This window comes from Pseudophryne corroboree, chromosome 1 (assembly GCF_028390025.1).
Source record: "Pseudophryne corroboree isolate aPseCor3 chromosome 1, aPseCor3.hap2, whole genome shotgun sequence".
NCBI classification, from domain to species: Eukaryota; Metazoa; Chordata; class Amphibia; order Anura; family Myobatrachidae; genus Pseudophryne; species Pseudophryne corroboree.
Window position 1 is genome coordinate 575,259,691 of NC_086444.1, and position 21,743 is coordinate 575,281,433.

General features: G+C 42.5%; 1 protein-coding gene across 1 annotated transcript in view; it reads right to left on the bottom strand.

Moving 5' to 3' along the window:
- LOC135036375 (atrial natriuretic peptide receptor 1-like) overlaps positions 1–21,743 on the bottom strand; it is a 213,144-nt gene that overhangs the window by 187,975 nt on the left and 3,426 nt on the right. Inside the window, exons 3-4 of the mRNA XM_063954446.1 lie at positions 19,160–19,292; positions 11,431–11,554 (exon numbers count right to left, since the gene is read on the bottom strand). Of these exons, the coding sequence (XP_063810516.1) occupies positions 11,431–11,554; positions 19,160–19,292 (257 nt within the window). The remainder of the gene's footprint in view (positions 1–11,430; positions 11,555–19,159; positions 19,293–21,743) is intronic.

Genomic DNA, 21,743 nt, shown 5'->3' on the forward strand with positions numbered 1-21,743 from the left:
GACCCAAGTGGCCGACACAAACACCTGGCCCATCTAGGAGTGGCACTGCAGTGTCACGCAGGATGGCCCTTCCAAAAAACACCCCCCAAACAGCACATGACGCAAAGAAAAAAAGAGGCGCAATGAGGTAGCTGTGTGACTAAGATAAGCGACCCAAGTGGCCGACACTTGAGCAGAGATAACACAAACACCTGGCCCAGCTAGGAGTGGCACTGCAGTGTCACGCAGGATGGCCCTTCCAAAAAACACCCCCCAAACAGCACATGACGCAAAGAAAAAAAGAGGCGCAATGAAGTAGCTGTGTGACTAAGATAAGCGACCCAAGTGGCCGACACAAACACCTGGCCCATCTAGGAGTGGCACTGCAGTGTCACGCATGATGGCCCTTCCAAAAACTACTCCCCAAACAGCACATGACGCAAAGAAAAATGAAAGAAAAAAGAGGTGCAAGATGGAATTGTCCTTGGGCCCTCCCACCCACCCTTATGTTGTATAAACAGGACATGCACACTTTAACCAACCCATCATTTCAGTGACAGGGTCTGCCACACGACTGTGACTGAAATGACGGGTTGGTTTGGACCCCCACCAAAAAAGAAGCAATTAATCTCTCCTTGCACAAACTGGCTCTACAGAGGCAAGATGTCCACCTTATCATCATCCTCCGATATATCACCGTGTACATCCCCCTCCTCACAGATTATCAATTCGTCCCCACTGGAATCCACCATCTCAGCTCCCTGTGTACTTTGTGGAGGCAATTGCTGCTGGTCAATGTCTCCACGGAGGAATTGATTATAATTCATTTTAATGAACATCATCTTCTCCACATTTTCTGGATGTAACCTCGTACGCCGATTGCTGACAAGGTGAGCGGCGGCACTAAACACTCTTTCGGAGTACACACTTGTGGGAGGGCAACTTAGGTAGAATAAACCAGTTTGTGCAAGGGCCTCCAAATTGCCTCTTTTTCCTGCCAGTATAAGTACGGACTGTCTGACGTGCCTACTTGGATGCGGTCACTCATATAATCCTCCACCATTCTTTCAATGGGGAGAGAATCATATGCAGTGACAGTAGACGACATGTCCGTAATCGTTGTCAGGTCCTTCAGTCCGGACCAGATATCAGCATCAGCAGTCGCTCCAGACTGCCCTGCATCACCGCCAGCGGGTGGGCTCTGAATTCTGAGCCTTTTCCTCGCACCCCCAGTTGCGGGAGAATGTGAAGGAGGAGATGTTGACAGGTCACGTTCCGCTTGACTTGACAATTTTGTCACCAGCAGTTCTTTGAACCCCAGCAGACTTGTGTCTGCCGGAAAGAGAGATCCAAGGTAGGTTTTAAATCTTGGATCGAGCACGGTGGCCAAAATGTAGTGCTCTGATTTCAACAGATTGACCACCCGTGAATCCTTGTTAAGCGAATTAAGGGCTCCATCCACAAGTCCCACATGCCTAGCGGAATCGCTCTGTGTTAGCTCCTCCTTCAATGTCTCCAGCTTCTTCTGCAAAAGCCTGATGAGGGGAATGACCTGACTCAGGCTGGCAGTGTCTGAACTGACTTCACGTGTGGCAAGTTCAAAAGGTTGCAGAACCTTGCACAACGTTGAAATCATTCTCCACTGCGCTTGAGACAGGTGCATTCCACCTCCTATATCGTGCTCAGTTGTATAGGCTTGAATGGCCTTTTGCTGCTCCTCCAACCTCTGAAGCATATAGAGGGTTGAATTCCACCTCGTTACCACTTCTTGCTTCAGATGATGGCAGGGCAGGTTCAGGCGTTTTTGGTGGTGCTCCAGTCTTCTGTACGTGGTGCCTGTACGCCGAAAGTGTCCCGCAATTCTTCTGGCCACCGACAGCATCTCTTGCACGCCCCTCTCGTTTTTTAAATAATTCTGCACCACCAAATTCAAGGTATGTGCAAAACATGGGACGTGCTGGAATTTGCCCAGATTTAATGCACACACAATATTGCTGGCGTTGTCCGATGCCACAAATCCACAGGAGAGTCCAATTGGGGTAAGCCATTCTGCGATGATCTTCCTCAGTTGCCGTAAGAGGTTTTTAGCTGTGTGCGTATTCTGGAAAGCGGTGATACAAAGCGTAGCCTGCCTAGGAAAGAGTTGGCGTTTGCGAGATGCTGCTACTGGTGCCGCAGCTGCTGTTCTTGCGGCGGGAGTCCATACATCTACCCAGTGGGCTGTCACAGTCATATAGTCCTGAGCCTGCCCTGCTCCACTTGTCCACATGTCCGTGGTTAAGTGGACATTGGGTACAACTGCATTTTTTAGGACACTGGTGAGTCTTTTTCTGAGGTCTGTGTACATTTTCGGTATCGCCTGCCTAGAGAAATGGAACCTAGATGGTATTTGGTACCGGGGACACAGTACCTCCAACAAGTCTCTAGTTGGCTCTGCAGTAATGATGGATACCGGAACCACGTTTCTCACCGCCCAGGATGCCAAGGCCTCAGTTATCCGCTTTGCAGCAGGATGACTGCTGTGATATTTCATCTTCCTCGCAAAGGACTGTTGGACAGTCAATTGCTTGGTGGAAGTAGTAAAAGTGGTCTTACGAGTACGACTTCCCCTCTGGGATGACCATCGACTCCCATCAGCAACAACAGCAGCGCCAGCAGCAGTAGGCGTTACACGCAAGGATGCATCGGAGGAATCCCAGGCAGGAGAGGACTCGTCAGAATTGCCAGTGACATGGCCTGCAGGACTATTGGCATTCCTGGGGAAGGAGGAAATTGACACTGAGGGAGTTGGTGGGGTGGTTTGCGTGAGCTTGGTTACAAGAGGAAGGGATTTACTGGTCAGTGGACTGCTTCCGCTGTCGCCCAAAGTTTTTGAACTTGTCACTGACTTATGATGAATGCGCTGCAGGTGACGTATAAGGGAGGATGTTCCGAGGTGGTTAACGTCCTTACCCCTACTTATTACAGCTTGACAAAGGCAACACACGGCTTGACAAATGTTGTCCGCATTTCTGTTGAAATACTTCCACACCGAAGAGCTGATTTTTTTGGTATTTTCACCAGGCATGTCAATGGCCGTATTCCTCCCACGGACAACAGGTGTCTCCCCGGGTGCCTGACTTAAACAAACCACCTCACCATCAGAATCCTCCTGGTCAATTTCCTCCCCAGCGCCAGCAACACCCATATCCTCCTCATCCTGGTGTACTTCAACACTGACATCTTCAATCTGACTATCAGGAACTGGACTGCGGGTGCTCCTTCCAGCACTTGCAGGGGGCGTGCAAATGGTGGAAGGCGCATGCTCTTCACGTCCAATGTTGGGAAGGTCAGGCATCGCAAACGACACAATTGGACTCTCCTTGTGGATTTGTGATTTCGAAGAACGCACAGTTCTTTGCTGTGCTTTTGCCAGCTAGAGTCTTTTCATTTTTCTAGCGAGAGGCTGAGTGCTTCCATCCTCATGTGAAGCTGAACCACTAGCCATGAACATAGGCCAGGGCCTCAGCCGTTCCTTGCCACTCCGTGTGGTAAATGGCATACTGGCAAGTTTACGCTTCTCCTCCGACAATTTTATTTTAGATTTTTGAGTCCTTTTTTTACTGATATTTGGTGTTTTGGATTTTACATGCTCTGTACTATGACATTGGGCATCGGCCTTGGCAGACGACGTTGCTGGCATTTCATCGTCTCGGCCATGACTAGTGGCAGCAGCTTCAGCACGAGGTGGAAGTCGATCTTGATCTTTCCCTATTTTTGGAACCTCAACATTTTTGTTCTCCATATTTTAATAGGCACAACTAAAAGGCACCTCAGGTAAACAATGGAGATGGATGGATACTAGTATACTTATGGATGGACGAGCGACTGCCGACACAGAGGTAGCTACAGCCGTGGACTACCGTACTGCGTCTGCTGCTAATATAGACTGGATGATAATGATATAAAAAATATATATATATATCACTACTGCAGCTGGACAGGTATATATTATATAATGACGGACCTGCTGGACACTGTCAGCACTGCAGACTCCTAAAGTAAGCTACTAGTATCAAGAAGATAGAAAAAAAAAACACAACAGGTAGGTGGTATACAATTATGGATGGACGAGCGACTGCCGACACAGAGGTAACTACAGCCGTGGACTACCGTACTGCGTCTGCTGCTAATATAGATTGGATGATAATGATATAAAAAATATATATATATCACTACTGCAGCCGGACAGGTATATATTATATAATGACGGACCTGCTGGACACTGTCAGCACTGCAGACTCCTAAAGTAAGCTACTAGTATCAAGAAGATAGAAAAAAAAACCACAACAGGTAGGTGGTATACAATTATGGATGGACGAGCGACTGCCGACACAGAGGTAGCTACAGCCGTGGACTACCGTACTGCGTCTGCTGCTAATATAGACTGGATGATAATGATATAAAAAATATATATATATCACTACTGCAGCCGGACAGGTATATATTATATAATGACGGACCTGCTGGACACTGTCAGCACTGCAGACTCCTAAAGTAAGCTACTAGTATCAAGAAGATAGAAAACAAAACAAAACACAACAGGTAGGTGGTATACAATTATGGATGGACGAGCGACTGCCGACACAGAGGTAGCTACAGCCGTGGACTACCGTACTGCGTCTGCTGCTAATATAGACTGGATGATAATGATATAAAAAATATATATATATCACTACTGCAGCCGTACAGGTATATATTATATAATGACGGACCTGCTGGACACTGTCAGCACTGCAGACTCCTAAAGTAAGCTACTAGTATCAAGAAGATAGAAAAAAAACAAAACACAACAGGTAGGTGGTATACAATTATGGATGGACGAGCGACTGCCGACACAGAGGTAGCTACAGCCGTGGACTACCGTACTGCGTCTGCTGCTAATATAGACTGGATGATAATGATATAAAAAATATATATATATCACTACTGCAGCCGGACAGGTATATATTATATAATGACGGACCTGCTGGACACTGTCAGCACTGCAGACTCCTAAAGTAAGCTACTAGTATCAAGAAGATAGAAAAAAAAAACACAACAGGTAGGTGGTATACAATTATGGATGGACGAGCGACTGCCGACACAGAGGTAGCTACAGCCGAGGACTACCGTACTGCGTCTGCTGCTAATATAGACTGGATGATAATGATATAAAAAATATATATATATCACTACTGCAGCCGGACAGGTATATATTATATAATGACGGACCTGCTGGACACTGTCAGCACTGCAGACTCCTAAAGTAAGCTACTAGTATCAAGAAGATAGAAAAAAAAAACACAACAGGTAGGTGGTATACAATTATGGATGGACGAGCGACTGCCGACACAGAGGTAGCTACAGCCGTGGACTACCGTACTGCGTCTGCTGCTAATATAGGCTGGATGATAATGATATAAAAAATATATATATATCACTACTGCAGCCGGACAGGTATATATTATATAATGACGGACCTGCTGGACACTGTCAGCACTGCAGACTCCTAAAGTTAACTACTAGTATGAAGGAGATAGAAAAAAAAAACCCACCACAGGTAGGTATACAATTATGGACGAGCGACTGCCGACACAGAGGTAGCTACAGCCGTGCACTACCGTACTGCGTCTGCTGCTAGTATAGACTGGATGATAATGATATAAAATATATATATATATCACTACTGCAGGACAGGTATATATTATATAATGACGGACCTGCTGGACACTGTCAGCAGAATGCGTTTATAGAATAAAAACACCACACGACGAGTGTTTAACTTTTTCAGGCAGACAATCACAATATACTGGTGGTCACTGGTCACTGGTCAGTCACACTGGCAGTGGCACTCTGGCAGCAAAAGTGTGCACTGTTAAATATATGTACTTCTGCTATAACTGCTCCCCAGTCTCCCCCACAATTAAGCTGTGTGAGCAGTGAGCACTCAGCACAGTCAGATATACATAGATGATGCAGCACACTGAGGCTGAGCACAGATATGGTATACTGTGTCACTGTGTATCGGTTTTTTTCAGGCAGAGAACGGATTATATTAAATAATAATAAAACTGCACTGGTGGTCACTGGTCAGTCACTAGTAAACTCTGCACTCTCTGAGTACTCCTAAGCTCCAGTAAATCAAGTGTCTCACTCTCACTATCTATTTCTATTCTAAACGGAGAGGACGCCAGCCACGTCCTCTCCCTATCAATCTCAATGCACGTGTGAAAATGGCGGCGACGCGCGGCTCCTTATATAGAATCCGAGTCTCGCGATAGAATCCGAGCCTCGCGAGAATCCGACAGCGGGATGATGACGTTCGGGCGCGCTCGGGTTAACCGAGCAAGGCGGGAAGATCCGAGTCTGCCTCGGACCCGTGTAAAAAGCGTGAAGTTCGGGGGGGTTCGGTTTCCGAGAAACCGAACCCGCTCATCACTACTTTATTCTGGTGTAGCCAATGACAGGTCGACTTGGCCTTGTGTTTTGGATCATTGTCATGTTGGAACGTCCAAGTACGTCCCGTGCGCAGCTTCCGGGCTTATGAGTGCAAATTTTCCTCCAGTATTTTCTGATAACATGCTGCATTCATCTTGCCATCAATTTTGACCAAGTTTTCAGTGCCTTTGTAGCTCACACATCCCCAAAACATCAGCGATCCACCTCCGTGTTTCACAGTAGGAATGGTGTACCTTTCATCATAGGCCTTGTTGACTCCTCTCCAAATGTAACGTTTATGGTTGTGGCCAAAAAGTTCAATTTTGGTCTCATCACTCCAAATGACTTTGTTCCAGAAGTTTTGAGGCTTGTCTCTGTGCTGTTTGGAGTATTGTAATTGGGATGCTTTGTGGCATTTGCGTAGTAATGGCTCTCTTCTGGCGACTCGACCATGCAGCCCATTTTTCTTCAAATGCCTCCTTATTGTGCATCTTGAAACAACCACACCACTTTTTCTCAGAGAGTTCTGTATTTCAGCTGAAGTTATTTGTGGATTTTTCTTTGCATCCCGAACAATTTTCCTGGCAGTTGTGGCTGCAATTTTTGTTGGTCTACCTGACCGTGATTTGGTTTCCACAGAATCCCTTAATTAGAGTTTGAACCCTGCTGATTGGCATTCTCAATTGCTTGGATATCTTTTTATATCCCTTTCCTGTTTTATACAGTTCAATTACCTTTTCCCGCAGATCCTTAGAAAATTCTTTTGCTTTCCCCATGACTCAGAATCCAGACACGTCAGTGCAGCACTGGATGAAAGATGCAAGGGTCTTTCAGGAGTCCAGAAACTCACTGACCTTTTATACACACACACTGATTACAACAGATCACAGATGAGGATGGTTACCTTTAGTAGCCATTCAAACCCGTTTGTGTCAACTTGTGTGCATGTTGGGGGTAATTCCAAGTTGATCGCAGCAGGATTTTTTTTAGCAGTTGGGCAAAACCATGTGCACTGCAGGGGAGGCAGATATAACATGTGCAGAGAGAGTTAGATTTGGGTGTGGTGTGTTCAATCTGCAATCTAATTTGCAGTGTAAAAATAAAGCAGCCAGTATTTACCCTGCACAGAAATAAAATAACCCACCCAAATCTTACTCTATCTGCACATGTTATATCTGCCTCCCCTGCAGTGCACATGGTTTTGCCCAACTGCTAAAAAAAATTCTGCTGCGATCAACTTGGAATTAACCCCGTTATCAGGCCAAAATCTCCAGGGTATGTAAACTTTTGATCAGGGTCATTTGGGTAGTTTCTGTTGTCATTATGATTTAAAAAGCGTAAACACAGTTGTTTGACAATAAATGGCTTCACCCAACCACTAACCATGAGTGAAAGAAAAGTTTGTGAGTTATCATTCATATTCTCTGACAAATAACCAGAAAATCACAAATTCTGCTAGGGTATGTAAACTTCTGAGCACAACTGTATATCCTTTTTCCTACTTTAATAATCTTCAACTGCACCAAGGGGATCATTCCGAGTTGATCGCTAGCTGAAAATGTTCGCTGCGCTGCGATTAAGTAAAAAAAGGCACTTCTTCGCATGTGTATGCAGCGCAGTGCGCACGCACGACGTACTTTCACAATGGCCGATGTATTTTCACACAAGGTCTAGCGAAGCTTTTCAGTCGCAATGGCCGCCGCAGAGTGATTGACATGAAGTGGGCGTTTCTGGGTGTCAACTGACCGTTTTCAGGGAGTGATCGAAAAAATGCAGGTGTGCCAGGAAAAATGCAGGCGTGGCTGGGCGAATGCAGGGCGTGTTTATGATGTCAAAACAGGAACTGAATAGTCTGAAGTGATCGCAAGCGCTGAGTAGGTTTTGAGCTACTCTGAAACTGCACAAAAAAACTTTGTAGCCGTTCTGCGATCCTTTCATTTGCACTTCTGCTAAGGTAAAATACACTCCCAGTGGGAGGCGGCATAGCGTTTGCACGGCTGCTAATAACTGCTAGCGAGCGAACAACTCGGAATAACCACATAAATCCAGCAGTCTTCTGCCACCTGATACTTATTCCAGTGTCATCTGCTGATGTAACTATGTTTATTTACCCTGTACTTGTCCTATATTGTCATCAACTGTAAGTTGCTGTTTTCCTGTTTGATTATTTGTTTATGTACTCTGTAAATGGGTGCTGCGGAACCCTTGTGGCGCCATATAAATAAAGGATAATAATAATAATAATAATAATAATAATAATAATAATGTATGGCTTTGGTGCCTGGCAATCCTTTTATCCAAGTTCTTCATAGTTTCGTGAAAAAATGTGCTTGATGATCATTGTTCTCCTTTATCTCTATGTTATGACAAGCTTTAATAAATATATAAAAAGATATAAAAAATGACTGGTACTGAGGAAGTTACAGAAGAAAACCTTGCTTACAAGACAGAGACACTCCCATTACATGGGTTACATTCAGAAATACAATTATTAGCATATATTGTGGTAGTGCACCCCCTTGGGTCTGTAATACTACATGATTATTACTGGTTAGGAATTATAACGACAATAAAGAAATGGTAGCTGGAGTGTCTGTAGTAGTGTCTGCAACAGTGTTAAATGCAGGGTCCCAAATAAACGTCACAAGGTAGTTATAAATTGAATTTCAGCTCTTCCGCATATTCATTAAATCTGATGCACAAACAGTAGTGAAGCACAAGAAGTAGTGCAACACAGGTGTTGTAACCCAGAGCAAGATGCTATGTAGATGCTAGTCGCACAGGTGTGTTTATATCAAATGAATGACCCCCATTTTTAATATCCAAAGAAAATCATGTCTACCAAATGTATTTGGGGGGTGCTACCACAGGCAAAATAACTACACAATAGAGAAATAGAAGAGGAGATTCAAACTGCCCTATAGTGGTGCACTAATTCGAATCTCCTCTTCTATTTCTCTATTGTGTAACCCACAGCAACCAACCAGATCCAAATATTTTCTTTCAAGCCCAATAACCATTTGTATACAAACTGTAATATCACAAAATACATATAGGGCCTAATTCAGACTGCAGCGATCGCAGTCTGAAGCCCTTTGTGGAGTGCACCCGCGCACCCCGGGAACCCAGTGAGATGCTAAGAGCATCTCAGGGCTGCGATCGCCTTTGCCTGATTGACAGGCAGAGTCGGTCGCAGGGCTGGAGGAGGCGTGCCAACGTCATTAGAATGCCATTGGCGGGGCGCAGTCCGGACAACGCAGGCGTGTCTGGACCATTGCATGGGTGGGCCGCGGCAGCTGTGTGACATCACACGCAGCCGCTGCGACCTGGGACGCGGCAGGTAGCCGCCTGCCAGCACAGCGAGGATGTACACTCGCTGCGCAGGCAGGGAGCTACTCGCACCCATGGGGGAGGGGGGGGCAGAGCCAGCCAGTACTGGTCGTCCCCTCGTACATCTACGATCAGGTCTGAATTAGGCCCATAGTACAAAATGCAGTATGTGACAAGTCATCTTAATATCTGTTGTAGTGTAGTTTTTACACTACAAATGAAATATAATGAACCTAAAATATACCCACCTAGACTATTTATGTTGTATGATGTATCTACTCATTGTCACCAGTGCAACTACCATGTGGTGTTCTGCAATGTTCTATATTATCCCATGTGCTATTTGCAGTATACATGCTTCCACTGGGTGAAATAATCAGGCGCCATGGCCTGGTCTGCCACTGTAATACAGATGATACACAACTGTACTTGTCCTTTGCTCCAGGCACTGATAACCCAATAACAACCCTAAATGGCTGTCTAGCTGAGCTCCAGGAGTGGATGAGTGCCAGTTGGCTGCGACTGAACCCGGATAAAACAGAGGTCCTTATGATAGGACCGCAACATCAAAGGACAAGACTACAGCATAGCCAACCAACTGAACTTACAGTTGGCAACTCAGAATTACAAAACACTGATCATGTGTGGAAACTTGGCGTTATCCTGGATGGCGGCTTGACACTTAAACATCAGATCTCAGCCACAATCAAATCCTAATTTTTTTTTTTTATCAGAGGAACATATCCAGAATCAAGCACTTAATTCCTCATGAAGGTCTGCCTAAAGTCATACATGCATTTGTATCATCTGGATTAGACTACTGCAATGCTCTCTACGTTGGTCTCCCAGCAAAACCATTGCACCACTTATACTGTAGCTGGTACAAAACACAGCTTCCAGGCTATTAACCAAACAGCCCCGTTCTAGCCACATACCACCCATTCTCTACTCCCTTCACTGGCTGCCTGTAAGTTGGCAAATAATTTTTAAGATTGTCTTACTGACTTTCATAGCACTACATGACCAGGGCCCAAGGTACCTGAAGCAGCTTCTGATTCCATACTGCCTTACTGAATTACTGTGATCTGTAGATGAAGGACTTTTAGCAGTACCTAGAATCTCCCATAATTCTGGAGGTCAAGCTTTTTGCCATGTGACTCTATGGAACTTGCGTCCCTGCACTGTTCCAGAGGCCCCCACTCTAGACACAAGACTTTCCTGTTTGCTCAAACGTTTCTGTAATGTCCTTTTAGTATCTCCATGCTCTCTGTATTTTATGAAAAGCTTTTCTGTACTTCATTGCCATTGCTTCTGTACTGTATTATGTTCATTCTATCTGCTAAGTACCTTGAGTCCTATTGGAGAAAGAACGCTATATAAATAAAATTATTATCATTATTATTATTATTATTATTATTATTATTATTAAGTCCTTAAACTATATATTTTAATAACAATCTCATAATGTAACATTTATTTTGTTAAATGGTGAAGAAAGCTGCTAAACTGAGCTTGTGAAAATATTATATAAATAAATGTGTTAAAGAGGTTTAAACTCTCACCGAGTGCTGGTAACTGGTATAACTCCCAAGGCGCCAGTTTCTTTGAAATAATGTATTGTACCCTGCACATTGCAGCATGTGAGTAACCATTTGTACCTACCATGAAGGACAGTGGACAGGAGTGGATATTAGCATGATGGACACAGCAATTTTCCTCATTTGCATCTTTCCAGTTGTCTGGACATTCATGTTCCTCACAAAATCTTTTAGCAGCCTCAGCATCCCTTAGTCACACACAGAAAGAAACTATTAGTGTTGTCATCCTTTCTGCTATGCTATAGTAGAATTGGTTGATCCTTCTACTTCATGAAAGCCAGGGTCGTCTTAATAGCATTGAAGTCTTTGGGCAAAGTAATGCACTGGAGCCCCTAACCACCCATTTCACGGGAATAAATCAAAAGAAAAATCATAATTTACCCCTCCTGCGGTCACGCACGTCCCTTCACATGCTTCCATACATGAATGACTGTCATCACTTGATTGCTGGATAGCTCCAACCTTCCACCAATCAGCAAACTGACGGCCAGTCGCTGTCTGGCTGGAGGCAGGTAGAGAATGCTGCACTCTGACTGATGAATAGCTACAGCCATCCATGAATCAGCAAGCAGACAGTCATTCAATGTCTTGCTGCAGTCTGGGAGGCAGGCAGAGAATACTGCTTGGCCTCTCTGATTGGGTATAATTCACAATCAGAGCTGTCAGGCAGCATTCTCTACCTGCCTCCTAAAAATCTTCTAAAGCACCAGCCTGGGAGGTAGATGCCCTCTGGCCCCAGGGCTGAACTGGTTCACAGGGGTACAAGGGAAACCTCTGTTGGGCCCCACTGCCTGGATTAAGGGGGGGGAGCCTCACAGGTGGTAAGGCCCCCCGATCTAAAAGGGCCTCGCTCCGCCCACCACAGATCGGTTCTTAAACACTGATCTGCAGTGCAGCAACAGCAGGCACTAGCAGCCGTCACACTTATGGTGCCGCACCTGCAATGTGCTGTGTTTCCAGCGACCGCTCAGATTGAAAGCCTGCGCTGGCTCTCAGTGTAATTAACTGGCCGCACGGCTGGCAGGGAGGAGCCGGCCAGGGGAGAGAGAGAGGAGATGGCGGGCAGCTGAGCACTCATCGAGCTGGCATATGTCTGTTGAGGAGCAGCGTGCTGCAGTCATCTCAACCTAGAAAAGCAAGCCAGTGTAGTTGTTTTTTGTTATCAATTATATATATATATATATATATATATATATATGCCGAGAAATTTTGAAAGAAGCAGGGAGCGCCAATAGTGCATTAAAAGTGTAACAATTTATTAATAACACATCCAAATACGATGATCAAATAAAACCCGTACCATAAAAGGCGGTTAAACCACCGCTTGTATAACCAGCATGAAATTATCCCACAATACAACTCAGCATACGTGATTCAGTATTCATACGTCAGACCACGCCCATATGCGTTTCGTCATCAGACTTCGTCAGTGGGCTTGGTCTGAAGTCACAATCTCATTATTTAAATACACCCTGCAGCACTCTGATTGGCCTATGCAAGATGTCTTATAGGCCCTACACACTGGCCGATTTTTGGAAAGATATGAACGATCTCGTTCATAATTGAACGAGAACTCGTTCGTATCTTTCAGTGTGAAGGCTCCAGCGATGAACGATGCGCGTCCCCGCGCTCGTTCATCGCTGGTCTCCCGTCGGCTGTGCATGCAGGCCAATATGGACGATCTCGTCCATATTTGCCTGCACTTCAATGCAGCCGCGTGACGGGGGGAGTGAAGAAACTTCACTCCCCCCATCACTGCCCCCCCGCCGCCGGGTCGCTCGTCGTCTGTATCCGCCGTCGGGCAGCTCGGCGGCGGATCGGCTAGTGTATAGGGCCCCTTAGAACAGCTACAAATCATCTATACAGCAGCTGATCCATATTAAACCAATGGATTCATTTATCAAATAGTACATTTTATACGTGTCTAAACGATTAGGAGAGAATTCATAAAGGCATCAAAGTACATGAATATGTACGGAATATTAAAAAATAAAACATATATAAAAAAAAATGTTGTTTGTTGAAATGTAATCATGTAAATGCAATATAAAAATATTGATGCACTCTAATAGGTAATATTCACACTACCCATAGACACATTGTTATTCATAAACCAATAACTATATTAGAGTAAAATAAGCAATATTCCAAACTTCTATATATCACATAGTGACTAACCCTATATTCATTGTACTCTTGTTACCATTGGCAACCACAGCAGGGTAATTAAGCAGACAGGAGTTTTTCCCAACACCAACAGGTTTAGATGATGGACTAATTATAATGGCACAGCAACTATGCACATACTAAAAAGCCTCTTGTTTGTATGGTATATATCAACTCAAGAGGGAATTAAAAGGTCAATTCAAGCATCTTATAAAGAAAATTTTTAATTTGAAGCATGTTATTAGAGCAAATGATACTAATAGGAACACCACATGAAACTGGCTATTTAGGCCAGCTGCACACTTAACGGAGAGATGTAACCTATTTGAGAAACGGAGTAAGTTCATACCCCTCATTCAATCCCTTTGGATGCAAAGTGTTCAATGTAAATATCCAGAATGTCTCTCTTTTATTCAATATGTTTTCTCTATCTCCGCCACGCTTGTCAAGTGGTATGTGTTCCAGCCCTATAAATTTTAATGAGGCTGGATTGCTGCAATGATGCTGTTTAAAATGACGTGGAACACTATGATTTTCTACATTGTTCCTGATGTTTCTTAGGTGCTCTAAAATTCTCAACTTTAGCACTCTCTTCGTCTTGCCAATATAACGCATCCCGCATCCACATTCCAGCAGATATACAACATATGTAGTGTTACAATTAATAAAGTTATTTATTCTGAACTTTTTATCCGTATTTAAACCACTGAAGGTTTTCGTACCTTTTAACCCATACTGGCACACTTTACACTTGCCACATATCTGGTCTTACTGGTATATCACAACATATACCAGTAAGACCAGATATGGTGTTTAGACGAGCAAAGACTTTAAAAACTCATCTAGCACCTAGTTTGTTGCCTGTTTTGGACAAGAAGGATGACTGTCCATCCAATAGTACCCTATTGCCCAGAGTAGAAGGATTTTATACATGTGGCAAGTGTAAAGTGTGCCAGTATGGGTTAAAAGGTACGAAAACCTTCAGTGGTTTACTTTAAATACGGATAAAAAGTTCAGAATAAATAACTTTATTAATTGTAACACTACATATGTTGTATATCTGCTGGAATGTGGATGCGGGATGCGTTATATTGGCAAGACGAAGAGAGTGCTAAAGTTGAGAATTTTAGAGCACCTAAGAAACATCAGGAACAATGTAGAAAATCATAGTGTTCCACGTCATTTTAAACAGCATCATTGCAGCAATCCAGCCTCATTAAAATTTATAGGGCTGGAACACATACCACTTGACAAGCGTGGCGGAGATAGAGAAAACATATTGAATAAAAGAGAGACATTCTGGATATTTACATTGAACACTTTGCATCCAAAGGGATTGAATGAGGGGTATGAACTTACTCCGTTTCTCAAATAGGTTACATCTCTCCGTTAAGTGTGCAGCTGGCCTAAATAGCCAATTTCATGTGGTGTTCCTATTAGTATCATTTGCTCTAATAACATGCTTCAAATTAAAAATTTTCTTTATAAGATGCTTGAATTGACCTTTTAATTCCCTCTTGAGTCGATATATACCATACAAACAAGAGGCTTTTTAGTATGTGCATAGTTGCTGTGCCATTATAATTAGTCCATCATCTAAACCTGTTGGTGTTGGGAAAAACTCCTGTCTGCTTAATTACCCTGCTGTGGTTGCCAATGGTAACAAGAGTACAATGAATATAGGGTTAGTCACTATGTGATAAATAGAAGTTTGGAATATTGCTTATTTTACTCTAATATAGTTATTGGTTTATGAATAACAATGTGTCTATGGGTAGTGTGAATATTACCTATTAGAGTGCATTAATATTTTTATATTGCATTTACATTATTACATTTCAACAAACAAAAATTATTTTTTTATATATGTTTTATTTTTTAATATTCCGTACATATTCATGTACTTTGATGCCTTTATGAATTCTCTCCTAATCGTTTAGACACGTATAAAATGTACTATTTGATAAATGAATCCATTGGTTTAATATGGATCAGCTGCTGTATAGATGATTTGTAGCTGTTCTAAGACATCTTGCATAGGCCAATCAGAGTGCTGCAGGGTGTATTTAAATAATGAGATTGTGACTTCAGACCAAGGCCATTGACGAAGTCTGATGACGAAACGCGTATGGGCGTGGTCTGACGTATGGATACTGAATCACGTATGCTGAGTTGTATTGTGGGATAATTTCATGCTGGTTATACAAGCGGTGGTTTAACCGCCTTTTATGGTACGGGTTTTATTTGATCATCGTATTTGGATGTGTTATAAATAAATTGTTACACTTTTAATGCACTATTGGCGCTCCCTGCTTCTTTCAAAATTTCTCGGCAGGATCATTACCCGTCCGGAATCGGGTCTCTGGTGGGGAAGCGACAGCTGGAAATCCCAGAGGTGCACACTGATAAAGACTAATCGACCAGTGAGACTGGGTGTCAGTGATTGTGAGAAACTGTTGATTCTTGTTCAGTCTGGGACTTGTAGTTCCACGGGACTTTTAACCTTTCCTTGTCCTTTGCGCTCATACATTTTTTCCATATATATATATATATATATTTACACAGTTGTGCTCATAAGTTTACATACCCTAGCAGAATTTCTGATTTTCTGGCCATTTGCCAGAGAATATGAATGATGACTCACAAACTTTTCTTTCACTCATGGTTAGTGGTTGGGTGAAGCCATTTTATGTCAAACAACTGTGTTTACTCTTTTTAAATCATAATGACAACAGAAACTACCCAAATGACCATGATCAAAAGTTTACATATCCCAGTTCTTAATACCGTGTATTGCCCCCTTTAACATCAATGACAGCTTGAAGTCTTTTGTAGTAGTTGTGGATGAGGCTCTTTATTTTCTCAGATGGTAAAGCTGCCCATTCTTCTTGGCAAAAAGCCTCCAGTACCTGTAAATTCTTGGGCTGTCTTGCATGAACTGCACGTTTGAGATCTCCCCAGAGTAGCTCAATGATATTGAGGTCAGGATACTGAGATGGCCACTCCAGAACCTTCAATTTATTATGCTGTAGCAAATGACAGGTCGACTTGGCCTTGTGTTTTGGATCATTGTCATGTTGGAACGTACAAGTACGTCCCATGCGCAGCTTCCGGGCTGATGAGTGCAAATTTTCCTCCAGTATTTTCTGATAACATGCTGCATTCATCTTGCCATCAATTTTGACCAAGTTTCCAGTGCCTTTGTAGCTCACACATCCCCAAAACATCAGCGATCCACCTCCGTGTTTCACAGTAGGAATGGTGTACCTTTCATCATAGGCCTTGTTGACTCCTCTCCAAATGTAACGTTTATGGTTGTGGCCAAAAAGTTAAATTTTGGTCTCATCACTCCAAATGACTCTGTTCCAGAAGTTGTGAGGCTTGTCTCTGTGATGTTTGGAGCATTGTAAGCGGGATGCTTTGTGGCATTTGCGTAGTAATGGCTTTCTTCTGGCGACTTGGCCATGCTGACCATTTTTCTTCAAATGCCTCCTTATTGTGCATCTTGAAACAACCACACCACTTTTTTTCAGAGAGTCCTGTATTTCAGCTGAAGATATTTGTGGATTTTTCTTTGCATCCCAAACAATTTTCCTGGCAGTTGTGGCTGCAATTTTTGTTGGTCTACCTGACCGTGATTTGGTTTCCAAAGAATCCCTCATTTTCCACTTCTTGATTAGAGTTTGAACACTGCTGATTGGCATTCTCAATTGCTTGGATTTCTTTGTATATCCCTTTCCTGTTTTATACAGTTCAATTACCTTTTCCCGCAGATCCTTTGACAATTATTTTGCTTTCCCCATGACTCAGAATCCAGACACGTCAGTGCAGCACTGGATGAAAGATGCAAGGGTCTTTCAGGAGTCCAGAAACTCACTGACCTTTTATACACACACATTGATTACAAGCAAACAGATCACAGGTGAGGATGGTTACCTTTAGTAGCCATTCAAACCCGTTTGTGTCAACTTGTGTGCATGTTATCAGGCTAAAATCTCCAGGGTATGTAAACTTTTGATCAGGGTCATTTGGGTAGTTTCTGTTGTCATTATGATTTAAAAAGCGTAAACACAGTTGTTTGACAATAAATGGCTTCACCCAACCACTAACCATGAGTGAAAGAAAAGTTTGTGAGTTATCATTCATATTCTCTGACAAATACCCATAAAATCACAAATTCTGCTAGGGTATGTAAACTTCTGAGCACAACTGTGTATATATATATATATATATATATATATATGTATATATGAAATCTGGTACACAGGAAAAAGATTCTGTACCCACAGCAACTAATCAGATGTTTCCTTTATACATATTTTTAAATTGCCCTATAATTTTCCCTACGTACGAGTTTTCAAAAAATGTGAACATAATTGTTTTAGCAGTGAAAGAGTGGATTAGGCTTACACAGAAATAATCAAGTGTTCTTAATAAAATAACTAACTGCAAAAACACAATATTTTCAGTTGAGTTTTCCTTTAATTTATCTCCTAAAAGAGAGCAGTAAAGTATGTAAATGTAGTTTATGTTGCAAATGCTTGTAGGCTTTAAGTGAGAGACATTTTAAGGGGTGGTCTTCTGTATACCGGCGGTCGGGCTCCCGGCGCTCAGTATACCGGCGCCGGGAGCCCGACCGCCGGCATACCGACACTTATTTTCCCTCGTGGGGGTCCACGACCCCCATAGAGGGAGAATAAAATAGTGTGGCGCGCGTAGCGCGCCACCGTGCCCGTAGCGTGGCGAGCGCAGCGAGCCCGCAAGGGGCTCATTTGAGCTCGCCACACTGTCGGTCAGCCGGCGGTCGGGCTCCCGGCGCCGGTATGCTGGGCGCCGGGAGCCCGACCGCCGGCCAGCCGTAGTGAACCCATTTTAAGATAGGATGGAATAACATTGTCATTACTGCTCTCACATAGGGCTGTTTGCTTTCTTAATTCATTAAAAAGAGATTTATTAACTGTTTTCTAAGCATGCTACTGTTTCACGGTAATAGCCCATTAATACATGTGTAACCTTATCCTTCATCAATTAATATCAGTAGATGGCAGAGAAAACACTTAGGGGGAGATTTATCAAAGCTTGGATGAATATAAAGTGGAAACTGATGATGTTCTAAGCCTTGGATAGTGATAATGTGGAGAGAGATAAAGTACCAACCAATCAGCTCCTAACTGCATGTTACAGGCGGTATTTGAAAAATGACAGTTAGACGCTCAGTACTTTATCTGGCTGGTACTTTATCTATCTCCACTTTATCTGTCTCCAAGATTTGATCAATCTCACCTTTTTACAATTAAGTGAAACTGTTTTTCATTGGAAACAGTGGAGAAATAGATCATTGCAGGAGTTACCCATTGCAACCAATCAACTTCGATGAAGTACTTATCCAGTACATTCCAGAAAATGATAGGTAGATGCTGATTAGTTGCTATGGGTAACGTATCCACTGCTTGATACATCAACCAATGTAAGATCCATATTTAATTGTTAAACAGATTTAATTATAAACTAAATTAATTTTAACTTGAAGGGGGTAGAATAACAAATTTGTACTTGTTCCAATCAAGTTAACTTAAATCAGATAAAAGTACTGTATATAGCTAATGAAACATATAGAAGAAGTTTACCGCTGTAACAGAATTCCATGTGCGACTGCATACTTATAAAAGTCATCTGTAGTAGAAACAGAGTAAGTGACATCAAATGCTTTGCCACTGTACGCTTTGGCAGGAGGCCTTTTCACCCACGTCATCTCCACACCTATAGGAAATGGAAACTATAGTGAAACGGACATTTAAGTTAAGGTGTGGTCATGATGAGAGCCACTGATTTGGTCTATACATCTGTCTCTATGTATATATATCTATATACAGTGGGGCAAAAAAGTATTTGGACAGCCACCGATTGTGCACGTTGACCCACTTAAAAAGATGAGAGAGGTCTGTAATTTCCATCATAGATACACTTCAACTGTGAGAGACAGAATCTGAAAAAAATAAACAGCAAATCACATTGTATGATTTTTAAACAATTTACTTGTATATTCTTGTGGAAAATAAATATTTGGACACCTACCAAGCAGCAAGATTTCTGGTTCACACAGACCTGTTACTTCTTCTTTAAGAAGCTCTTCTATCCTCCACTCGTTACCTGTATTAATGGCACCTGTTTGAACTGGTTATGTGTATAAAAGACACCTGTCCACACCCTCAAACAGTCAGACTGCTACCTCTCCACCATGACCAAGACCAGAGAGCTGTCTAAGGACATTGTAGAGCTGCACAAGGCTGGGATGAGCTACTCGACAATAGGCAAGCAGCTTGGTGAGAAGAGATCAACTGTTGGCACAATTATTAAAAAATGGAAGAAATACAAGATCACTGACAATCTCCCTCGACCTGGGGTTCCATGCAAGATCTCACCTCAAGGGTATTAATGATCTTGAGAACGGTGAGGAATCAGCCCTGAACTACACGGGGGGACCTGGTCAATGACCTCAAGAGAGCTGGGTCCACAGTCACAAAGGTTACCATTAGATAGTAACACACTATGTCGTCATGGATTGAAATCCAGCAGCGCCCGAAAGGTCCCCCTGCTTAAGCCAGCACATGTCCAGGCCAGTCTAAAGTTTGCCAGTGACCATCTGGATGATCCAGAGGAGGATTGGGAGAATGTAATGTGGTCAGATGAGAGCAAAATCTAACTTTTTGGTATAAACTCCACTCGCCGTGTTTGGAGGGAGAAGAATGATGAATGGCATCCCAAGAACACCATACCCACTGTGAAGCATGGGGGGTGGAAACATCATGCTTTGGGGCTGCTTTTCTGCCCCACTGTATGTATATATATATATATATATATACATATTTTTTTTTAATTATTATTATTATTATTATTATTATTATTATTATTTTTTAATGATACTACACTATCAGAGGCTTTCCTTCCCATTTGGGAGCTTTGATTTTTTTAAGGCACTCCAAATTGATGTAATGACGAGAGCACCATCCAATACAGTGCAGTTTTTAATGTGAGTGCTTCATATGAGTATTATTTTAACCTTTCTGATCCACTTAGAGATTTGGTGTTGCACCCTTAATAAATGGTAACTAAGCACACTACCTAAAGTGGGTCAGCACACTCTCAACAACATATATTTATACTTATTTATTTATTTATTTATTTATTTATTTATAATATTCTAAGCACTCAAGCACTTTATTGCACATATTCACCTTATTGCAACTATTGCACGAACTAGCACTATGTCACTTTAAAGAGCAGATTACTGGTACATTGTCTTGCATATACGTACAAACTCCACACCAATATACGGACGGATTAAAGAGGAGAAGGAGTACGAACAAGGGATACCCTGGTGCAAAAACATTCTGTATAAGGCAACTGTTCTACTTATGTCTGGTACACATATTTGAATGTTATCTGAGGATTTTTAATGAATTATCCACAAACACTGAAGGCGCGACTGATTTACCACTAGAACATTTTTGAGAACGAGTCCCGCTGGGAATTGGACTATTTAGAAATCTGGTCGCGACACCATTATAATGGGAGTGTTCACTTATTTATTTATTTATTGTATGTCTCACTAAAACCTCCTATCTGGAGATATCTGGTTGCAAGATATTAGGTTGTAGCGCTATTTGCACTCTTCTTACACAATATATATATATATATATATATATATATATATATACTCAGTGATAAAGTACCATTTACAATTGTTTCATTGTTTTTGAAAGTGTTCTACAGAAACGTTACTAGCAATTAATGTAACAGCTCTTGGAAAGGATCAACCATATTAGGGAGTTTCTAAAATAATGTAATGTGAGTTTTTTTTGTTGTTACAGGTGATGAAACTCGATGGAGACACTGGAATCCACTGCAACGTATCATAGTTGTACTGTAAATGTTATAAGTATCACGTTATTTCTTTTGCACCACTTTTCAGAAACATACCTTTGTGGTTTAGTGCCAATTGTTTATTTCACCCCTTTCTTACTTCTGCAGTGCAGGTATACCAATTAGCTCAGTAATCTATAAAGACGGCTATGTTGTTTTGTGAGGACTTACCATCTATAACATCAAAACAAATGAGCTGTGCTTCTCAGCAGATACATGGTGGGTATAGTGCTAGCTGGTAATACATGTGAAAGACGGGGATCCGGTCAGGAACCCGGCAATCGGGAT